Here is a 10,889-nt window from a genome sequence, read left to right as displayed (position 1 = left end):
AAAAAAAAAAAAAAAAAAAAAAAGCTTCTACTGGGTGTGGTGATGCATACCTAATCTCAACTACCTAGGAGGCTGAGGTAGGAGAATTTCAAGTTTGAGGCCAGCAAGTTAATGCGACCCTCTCTCAAAATAAAATTTTAAAAAGATTTGGGAATGTAACTCTGGTAGATTACTTATCTGTCATGCCAAGGCCCTGGATTTGATTGCCCATATCTACCCCTACCCCACCACACACACACACACACACACACACACACACAATTAGGTCCAAAATGTAACCTTGTGATTATTAGTGAAATAAGAAAATACAATAAAATCTTATGATGAAAGTTCAAATTATAATGTTAAATTTTGGTAAAATTAAATTGACAATGAAAACAAAAGATTGCTTTTGGGCTAGGGGTATAGTGCAGTGGTAGAGCACTTGCCTAACATGTGTGAGGCCCTGGTTCAATTCCCAGCGCTGGAATAAGATAAAAGTTTTCTTTTTTCTTTTTTTACAGGGGATGAAACAACAGAAACTTAAAGCTAAAAAGAAGCGTGATGAAGAAATTGAGGCAGAAAGAAAAATTCTTGATATAGAAGAAGAAATATACAAACAAGGAGAAAGAAAAAAGGCCATTGAACATGCAAAGCAGTATCAGTTTTACCAAACAGAAAGAATGAAACACTTTCATGTATTACTTGAGTTTTCTCTTTTTGTATATACATATATATTTTAACATATGTATACAAATTAGACATTATTTTCCTAAAATACTGCATTTTTTTTTTTTTTTGTAGTCAGGACTTCTTCTCAGTAGAGTCATGAAGGAACGTGATGCCCAGATTGAATTCCAAAAGAGTAATTTAAAATCAGATAAAAAATGGGAAGAACAATTGAAACTCAACATTGAAATGGCTTTTAAAGAAGAGCAAGAAAAAGCAGAAAAAAGACACAGAGAAAGAATAGCTCTTGCCAATGATCATCTAAAACAGTATGTATACATAAATTAACTTTTTAAAAACTTTTTCTTATAATGGATATTGCTTTTTTATCCCCCTGACAATGAAAGTAATAGAGGCTAAAATACTTAATAGAAAAAGTATAGAGAGGGTAGGGAGCTGGGGATGTATTAATAGAATACTTGCGTATCATCTTAGAAAGATGCTGATTTTGATCTTCAGCACTGCAAAAAAAATGTTAAAAGTCACTGTCACTCCTAAATTACATGTCAGTTACAATTGCTGTAGTAATGCTGCATAACAAACAATGATATATCCTAGTTCCATTCAACAATAAACATTTACTGGGGGCTGGGGATGTGGCTCAAGCGGTAGCGTGCTTGTCTGGCACGCGTGCGGCCCGGGTTCGATCCTCAGAACCACATACAAACAAAGATGTTGTGTCTGCCGAAAACTAAAAAATAAATAAATAAATATTAAAAAAAAAAAACATTTACTTTTCATGCATCTGTTAGTTGAGTGTGGTTGGTGCCCTAGGCTGGATTTAGCTGGGCAGCTTTTGTTTAAGCAGCAGGACTGAGTTTGCTCATTGCTGTGGGCTGTGGGGAGGATTCTGATCTATTCCATGTCTTTTCATTTTGAGGTTGAGGATGAAGAAGCCTCCTAGGGTAAACTCATCTCATGGTGTTGAGAGACGTACAAGAAAATAAGCTTGTAACAATGTGCTCAAACCTAAAGTCAAAGAATAAAGAGGGTTGGGCATGGTGGTGCATGCCTGTAATCCCAGCTACTTAAAAGACTAAGGCAGTAGGATTGCAAATTGGAGGACAACCTGGGCAATTTTGCTAGACCCTGCTCCAACATAACATTTTTAAAAAGGACTGGGGATGTAGCTCAGTGGTAGAGCACTTGCCTAGCATGTGAGAGGCCCTGGATTCAACCCCGAGTACCACAAAAAGACAAAGAAGGTCCTTTTGGTATAACACAAGTCTAAAGTCAGTCACGTGGTCAATTTTAACAGCAGTAGAACAGAGAAATAGACCCCCTTGGAAGTGGTGAGGGGTAATGAATCTTTTTTTTTTAAAAACCAGTAATCTAATCGAGAACAGGAATTTATTTTTATTATTTTGGCTGGAATCTTGCTATATTGACTGGGCTAGTCTTGAACATGTGGGTTCAAATGATCCTCTCTCCTCAGTCTTCTGAGTGTTTGCAACTACGCATGTGACATCATGTCTGTCTGAGATATTTTTTAAAAAATTCTTTTTCATTTGTTAGTTTTAGGTGGACACAATATCTTTATTTTACATTTATGTGGTGCTGAGGATCGAACCCAGTGTCTCACATATGCTAGAGGAGCACTCCACCACTAAGCCACAACCTGAGCCCTGTCTTAGACATTTTTTGATGGTGGAGACATCAGATTCATTGACATATAATTTACATTTAGTAAAATTCATCTTTTTTAAAAAAATATGTAGCTTGGAGCTGGGGATATAGCTCAGTTGGTAGAGTGCTTGCCTTGCATGCCCAAAGCCCTGGTTTCAATCCCCAGCACCACACAAACACACACACACACACACACAAAGTATATAGCTGCACAATCACCACCTACATCAAGATATTTTCATTAACCTAAAAAGTTTCCTTCATGACCCTTTACATAAGTTTTCTCCCTTACCCCTTGCCCATGGCCATCATTGATCTACTGATACAGATTTGTTTCTTTAAATGTATATACTCACATTTTATAAAATGAAATTGGATTAACAATATCATTTTATTAAATGCTTTTTTCACTTACTTGTATGTCATATTTATAATTATTAATTACAGATGTCAGGACTCGGGTTATAGTACAGTGGCAGAGTGTTTGCATCATAAGCTCTGTTTTGATCCTCAGCAATGCAAAAGGAAAAAGAAAAGCAAACAGAGTCACAAATGTCTACGTATCATTTTCAGTTATTCCTGTCCTTTGTAAAAAAAGAAGAGAAACCTTTGGATTTGTTGTAATTTTTTTTTTTTTAGCAGTGTAAAGATCTAAGGGTTTTTTTAAAAATTTATTTATTTATTTTAATTTTTATTATAGATCTAAGGGTTTATACAAGTTAGAAATGGAGCCATTGGCAGAGAGAAGCAAGTAATTGACAAGTGAGTCTCCTGTAGTTAAGAAATCTCTCTCTGGGGTTGGGGTTGTGGCTAAGTGGTAGAGTGCTTGCCTAGCATGCATGAGGCACTGGGTTCGATCCTCAGCACCACATAAACGTAAAATAAAGATATTGTGTCCACCTAAAACTTAAAAATAAATTTTTTAAAAAAGAAATCTTTCTTCCTATATTGTGACTTGGAGATAAAGTTAGCAGCCTAACCTCCATCAAGCTACTTGGCAAGTACTAACATCTTCACAGGCTGTCTGCCTACCCATATCCTTGTATGTAAACTGTGTTTGGCTACAGAATCCCCTTTTCTTGTGGTGTTGGCAATAGGTCAGAAGTTCAAGCAGGCTTGTTTTAGTTGTTTTTTTTTTATGTATCTTATGTTCCATCTAGGAAACGTTCAAGCTGGTCCCCCTGGTGAACACCTTGTAATCCCAGTGACTTGGAAAGCTGAGGCAGGAGGACTGCAAATTTGAGGTCAATCTGGGCAATTTAGTGAGATCCTGTCTCAAAATAGAAGGAGAAAAAAAGGAGGATTGGGGATGTAGATCAGGCTTCCAGAATAATTCTCTCTAGAGAGAACTAACTGTAGATTCCATAAAAACCCCTTTATTCCCTCATACTCCCAATGTCCTAAGGACCTCTCACTAGGTTATACTTCTTAAAGGTTTTGCCTTTAAGGGTTAAGGGTTAGGGTTAGGCAAGGAGCTGAAGTCTCTGCAACAGATATGTGAAAGTGGATTTTTCCAGCTTCGATCAAGTCTTCACATGATTACAGCCCCAACTGACATCTTGTCTGAAACTCTTTGAGAACCACCCACCTAAGTCACTCCCAGGTTCCTGACTCAAAAAAATGGTATAAGACAATGAATGACCACTGTCTTAAGCCACCTCATTTTGGGATAATTAGTTACTCATCAATCAATTACTGAAACACATCGTACAACTTCTGATACTCTTTCTAGTGTGCCTAAAGTTGAGATTTTTCTTACTTTATAAATAATTCCTAGGCTCCAGACCTGAGCAGGCTGTTCCACTGTGGGGCGTTGAACAGTGTAAGAGTCTACCTGTGACTAATAGTCTGATGGGGATAAGGCAAATAAGCAACCATGGTGACATCACCATCTCCAAATAGAGATATTTCACCATGAACCTTAAACATAATTACTAAAATAAACTTAACAGTATCTGTTGGTGCTACAATAGCTCTCATTCTTTCTATAGATAGTAAAGTCCTTCTCTTAGAAAGAGGCTCATAGGCCTTGTTTATAAAAGACTCAGATTACTATCACTACCATCAGTTTTTCAAAAGAAGGAAAAATCATCAGTAGGATAGTTTGCACCACTTTTCCCTGGTAAGATCATCTAGGGAAAGGGTAGAAAGAGAAAAGAGGGCTCAAGTGATCTCATCTATCTTATAGATTTAAATGCCATCCTAAGTTTGGTTAGTCTAGACCACTTCCTTGAGCCACCCCATTGCACATGATCCTCAGTTATGTTCATGATATCTTCATGTTGATGTGGCATAGGTATTTTAAACACAAGTCTAACACAGAATATGGACTCCCCACCCCTGCAGTGGATTTTCCATTGGCATCCTTATCCACCCAGTTTTTCAAACCAGAAACTAGGAATCCACCTTGATTTCTCATTTTCCTTTATCTTGCATATCTTAATCTTGCACATCTCACTAAAAGCAATTCATGTTAATTTATCCAAAACAAATCTTGAATTTACTGCTATCATTTTAGTCTAAGCCACCCTCATATAGCTCATGGATTATTGCATCAGTCTCTAAATTATGTGATGATATTCTGCTTTCTCAATCCCTTCTTTAATTATCTTCTACAGAGATCCTGTAAAAGTGAAAATTGATCTTATTATTCTCCCACATTCAACATTTCAATGACTTTCCATTCATTTAAAATAAAATGGAGAGATGGGCATGGTACCATATGTCTGTAATCCTAGTGATCGGGAAGGTTAAGGCAGGAAGATTGTGAGTTCAAAGCCAGCCTCAGCAAAAATGAGGCACTAGCAACTCAGTAAGAGCCTGTCTCTAAATAAAAACAAAAAATAAAAACAAAATAGTGCTGGGGAAGTGGCTTAGTGGTTGAGTGCCCCTGAGTTCAATCCCCATTACCTCATACATGGGAGCCACACCCAAGCCACCTGCTTTATAATTTTAGTAGAAATTCAATAAATAGTTATTAGATAATTGAACAAGAGTTGTAAGGATTATAGAAATGTTTGTATGATTCTTAGGGCAACTGAAAAGATGGTGGCACTAATGACCAAAATAAGAAAAGGAGGATTGGGGTTCAGCTCAGTAGTAGAGTGCTTGCCTAGCATGCTCAAGGACCTGAGTCTGATCCCTGTTATTGGAAAGGAGAGAGAGAGGAAACATCAAGGAGATTAGTTTAGAAGGGGAAAATGATGAATTTGGTTTTAGACATTAAGAATGTAATGTATCTATGCAGTAGCCAGTTAATGATTCCTAGTGGGTTGTCTCTATAAGAATCAAGCTTATCAGTTGGGCATGGCACTCATCTGTAGTCCCAGTTACTTGGGAGACTGAGGCAGGAGGATCGCTTGATCCCATGATTTTCAGGCTACCTTGGGCAACATAGTGAAATCCCAGCTCAAAAAAGAAAATTAGCCGGGTGTGGTGGTGCACGCCTCAGGAGGGTGAGGCAGGAGTATTGTGAGTTCAAAGCCAGCCTCAGCAACTTAGCAAGGCCCTAAGCAACTCAGTGATACCCAGGCACTAAATAAAATACAAAAAAAGGCTGGGATTGTGGCTCAGTGGTTAAGCACCCCTGGGTTCAATCCCTGGTCCAAAAAGAAAAGAAAGAAAGAAAATTAAAACAAAAATCAAGCTTATCAGTTGAAATAACTTGTAATAGACTTTTTTTGTGTGTGTGCGTGCGTGTGTGTGTGTGTGTGTGTGTGTGTGTAAAAATGCTGGGGATGAAACGCAGGTCCTCCCATATTCTAGGCAGTACTCTACTACCGAGCTACACCCTAGCCTTAGACTTAATTTTTTATGTTTGACTTCCAACTTTGTTATAGGTCTTACCTCTCCCTTTCACTTTAGTTTCACAACTAGATGGGCTGTTAAGGCCCTCTGGTCTCACCTCCTCTTCCTTTGACACTGGTGGGAAACACGCAGAAACTTTCCCTGAGTCCCGCCTCTGGTCCACATTACAGGCCCAAATCCACTCTCTGCTTTGCCCAAGACAATCAAGACATACTTGAACCTGCCCAGCTCTCCTGGGGAGTTATCTTGTGTGAACACACTTTCTCAAATTCTCTTGGTGCATGGAGTGTCATCAATCTTGACATTTGGACCAAATTTGGAGTAGAGGTCCCTCCTGCTTTTATAGGAGAAGTATAAGAGATTTGTATCTGCTCAAGAATCATATCTGGCCAGGTGTGGTGTCACATGCCTGTAATCCTAGAGGCTCAAGAGGCTGAGGCAAGAGGATTTGGAGTTCAAAGCCAGCCTCAGCAATTTAATGGGCCCTAAACAACTCAGTGAGACCCTGACTCTAAATAAAATACAAAAAAGGACTGAGGATGTGGCTCAGTAGTTAAGTACCCCTGGGTTCAAAATACAGATTTAGGACCCTCAGAATGTGAGTCAGGGATAGCAAAGAGCTTTCACGATTCCTTGATAAAGACTGTCCATTGCATAGGGTTGATAAGAAACAGGACTCAACAGGAAGGAGTTATGTGTTATTTATCAGCATCTGCTGTGGGCATGAGAGTTGCACGTAAAGATATGAATATTGAATATTCCTTGGCTGGAGGATCTCAGGTTTCCTCTAACACACTAACTCTGCATTAAGCCAAATTAAATAATTGAGTGGTCTATCCAAACTACCAAACTAATATAAAGTATTTATTTATAAGTAATTAAAATTTTAATATTATAAATTATTATGAAAGTGATTGGTAATATATTACCTTTTAATCGACACAAGACATGTTTTTGTTCTAATTTATTCCCAGAATAAGTATTTGTTTTTACCTAAACAATGAATTATCCAATGGATACCTAGCTATCATGTTAATGATTCCCAGATTTGCTAAGATGTCAAGTAGCATTTTTTTAATATCTTGTTTTCCCTTAAAGAAGCAATTTTGAAACTTCAAAAATGTAGACATAAAATATTAAATAGTATTAACAAAACAAATAAGCAAATAAATATTTGAAATTTAATGTTTTCAGGCAATCTTAAATCTGGTTCAGCTATGGCCAACAGTGACCTTTTTCTTAGTCCCCCCTAAAGAGAATGAGTCTGACTTTACAGATACCTACTCTGTTCAGATGAGTCAATGACAAATATCCTGTCCTGGATTTACTGGCTCACTTAACCACATAGGACAGTGTGGCACAGGGGAACGGGATTTTCCTCTCCCTAAAGCTGTGTGAAAGGACTCTAGGAAAAATGTTGGTCTGATTCAGTACCTATGGAAGGAAAGTTTATTCCTCAGTTGTTTGTGTGTTTGCATTGTTGATTTACCTTGTGCCTACCTGTTCAGGAAGAAAAATAATGATAGAGGTGGCAGAAAGAATGTCAGTAGAACAGGCTGTACACCTATTGACTGGCCGACAAGGATGCATGAGCTTTCCATGGGCAGGTAGACATCTTGGGCATGAGCAGTCTTGCCAGTGTGCAGAATTGGCTGCCAGATGAGGGGCCTCTGGCATACAGAATATGCTATAAACAACTGGTGGTGAGAGCTCCTGGTAGTGATGGTGATGGATTTGGGAGGTGAGTTGAAGAGGTGGAGCTGGAGATCAATCTCCTAGAGCAGCAACCCACACATAATCTCAGAGAGTCAGCCAGCCATTGGAGGCTTACCAATTAGTAGATATTAATATCTAGTCAGTGTTGGCTACAAAAAGAGTGACAACCAAAGTAGCCAGTTGGATAAAGAGAGTTTTGTTTCTCTCTTTCCATCAAACCCCCCATCACTTGTGATTCAGTGGTTGATCACCCCTGGGTTCAATCCAAAGTACCCAAAAGAAGCAAACAAAAAAAAACCTCATCACCTAAGGGGCTCAACCTGTAGCTTTTGCAGCATCAACTTGTAGTGAAATTGAGAAGCACTAGAGATTATGAACTTTTCTGTAAAATAAAATTACCATTCCCCTTTACTGTCATTCAGTTAACTGGTTCTTTCTAAAGAAAAGGAATACTTGAATCTGGTATAGACCATATTTAGGTTAGGAATGAAACAACTTTTGAAGAAAGGAAAATATTGGCAATTCTGGACTGTTTAGATTTGTTTTAGTCACTACTTATCATTATGTTTCCCAAAGAAATTCACAGATTCATTCTTATAGCTTCAAATCATCCTACGTTAGAATCTTATTCATTTCTTTAAAATATAACCTATTTTTATGATTTATACTCAGTTATACTTATGTTTTTGCTTAAGAATAAAGGAACATGAAGAGGAAGAAGAAAGAAGGAAAAAACTTGAAGAAAAAGATGCCGAGGAGATACAGCGTCAGAATTTATTATATGAAATAGAAATGAAAAAAAAAGCAAAAAAGAAAAAAGACGATATTGAAGAAAACAGGAGACTGTTTTTTGTAAGTTGAAAATGCAAATGTTAAAAGATACAGAGAGAGTCAAATGCCTAACTTTTAATATATCAAAAAATAATAATGGAGTAGAAAACAAGTTGCAATTAAGTTGTATTTCTAAGCAAATGCATACTTTTGGGGCGCTATATTTCCTATGACTTCATGTGTATGTTCTCTCATGCCTGAAGAAAGGGAATGAGATATTTTTAAATGATTTCTTATCCTTAAAATGAAAATTGTGAGGAATAAATGAGGTGTTTTATGTTTGATATCTTCTATGCTATTGATATGTGCTAAGTAAATGGTAACATGTGCTAAGTAAATGTTGTAATTTAATAGTTTTCTATATTTTTTTAAAATTAGTTTTCATTCTTAAGTAGTACATAATATATCACTTAAAAGAAGAGTAGCAGTTCTTTGCTACATCTCTTCTGATTCCTGGAGGCTAACATTTCAGGTTCTTTTAGCTGTTTCTTCTTATCAGTTTTAGACATTTTCTCCCTGATAGTTAAGGATTTAGCTCTTTACTGCCCTTTCTCCTTTGTACCCCCTAAATAATTGTTGTAATTATACTTAAGTCATTATTATGAATTTATAAATATTTTTCTATGCTGAGCCAACTAACATTTTGATTATATTTCTTTGATTATAGAAATGTTTCTTTTTCTATGGTTAATATATAATTGTCTTTGTTTTCATTTGCTTTTATGACTCAATTTCTTTGACCTTTTTAAAATCAATTTTGATGACCCCAATTCTTCCATGTGTTCAATAAGTTCTGCCTAGTGCATACTGATACTGTTTTTTTTAATATTTATTTTTTTATAGTTGTAGTTGGACACAATAATTTTATTTTCTTTCTTTCTTTCTTTTTATGTTGTGCTGAGGATTAAACCCAAGGCCTGCATGTGTGAGGCAAGCGCTCTACCACTGAGCCATAACCCCAGCACCCCCATACTGGTTTTTAAATGTTTAATTAAGTAATAATTTATCTAGATTTTTTTTGTTGTTATTGTTTGTTTGTTTGTTTTTTGAGCTTGCCCATCTAGAGTTCTCCATCTTTCCTTCCTTCTGGACTGACTGCTTGCTAGGCCTGTTGTACCGTTGCCATCCTAGGACTTCTCTGTGCCTCTTTCTGAAGCCATACCTCCTATTTCCTGAATCTAATGTGTTCCTTTTTTTTGGTTTACCCCCGATCTTGATGAAATATATTTTTGAGTAGTTTCCTAAGAAAGGATGCATATGAGGTAAATTTTTTAAATTATCTGAATAAAAAGTTCTAAACCTTCTATTGTGGTTTCGTTTTTTGTTGCTGTTAGTATGTATCTGTTTTAGCAGTACTGTGAATCAAATTCAGGAGTTTGTGCATATTAGGCAAATATTCTAGCAGTCATATCTCTGACCCCCAAATTTAAAAATTTTAGCTGTGGATTTTAATTTCTAAAAGTTTTTCATGTAATCTTATTAATCATTTTACATAAATCTTGTTCTTGATTCATGGGTTCAATAATGTTTAATTCTCAAAAATTTTAAATGGAATGAACCTCATTTTGAATGATAACTCTGTCATTTATTAGTTATGTGACCCTGAGATAAATATTTCAGTTTTTAAAACATGAGATTAACTTTGTGTTAGCTCTATGTTTTTTCCTATTGTAAAAAGATCATTATATTAAACTTGGAAAAAATAGTAAAATCAAACTTGAATCATTCAAAATAATCACTTCTAACAGTTTGGTGTTTTTATTAGTTCTTATATTGACCTAACCAGATCATAGACTTTTAAAAGTAACAGCTATCAAATAAAAGAGTGCTTAAGAGTGCTTGGCACATAGAAAATCCGGAATTTTAAATATGTGGGAAGATGAAATGTTGTATTTAACAATTTTCACCTAAAAACAGTTTCTATCTATAGATTACACTAACCTGTCTATATACCCAGGCTGTTGTGTTCAAAGACACCTATTTTTGTGATGGTGAACTCAGATTAGGATCTTGGAATGTATGCTGAAATGAGCAGTATATTAGTCAGCTTTTCATTACTGTTAAAAAAATATATGATATAAAGAACTTAAAGGAGGAAATTTTTATTTTGTATTACAAGTTTCAGAGGTTTCAGGCCTGGAGCTGGGAAGGAGAGGGAGAGACAGACAGACAGACAGACTAGGGATAAGATAAACCAGACA

At 36.3% G+C, this 10,889-nt stretch overlaps 1 protein-coding gene across 2 annotated transcripts in view; it reads left to right on the top strand.

Annotated features, from left to right (window-relative positions):
- The window catches only part of Cfap210 (cilia and flagella associated protein 210), a 37,982-nt gene that overhangs the window by 12,435 nt on the left and 14,658 nt on the right, over nucleotides 1–10,889 (top strand). For both annotated transcript variants that reach the window (XM_048812446.1, XM_048812445.1), the window contains exons 3-5: nucleotides 504–677; nucleotides 784–977; nucleotides 8,553–8,709. In XM_048812446.1, coding sequence (XP_048668403.1) covers nucleotides 504–677; nucleotides 784–977; nucleotides 8,553–8,709 — 525 coding nt within the window. The remainder of the gene's footprint in view (nucleotides 1–503; nucleotides 678–783; nucleotides 978–8,552; nucleotides 8,710–10,889) is intronic.

The sequence above is a fragment of the Marmota marmota genome, unplaced genomic scaffold, assembly GCF_001458135.2.
Source record: "Marmota marmota marmota unplaced genomic scaffold, marMar, whole genome shotgun sequence".
In the NCBI taxonomy this organism is placed as follows: domain Eukaryota; kingdom Metazoa; phylum Chordata; class Mammalia; order Rodentia; family Sciuridae; genus Marmota; species Marmota marmota.
The sequence above is the reverse complement of the archived record's forward strand: the minus strand, read 5'-3'. Positions and strand labels throughout refer to the sequence as shown.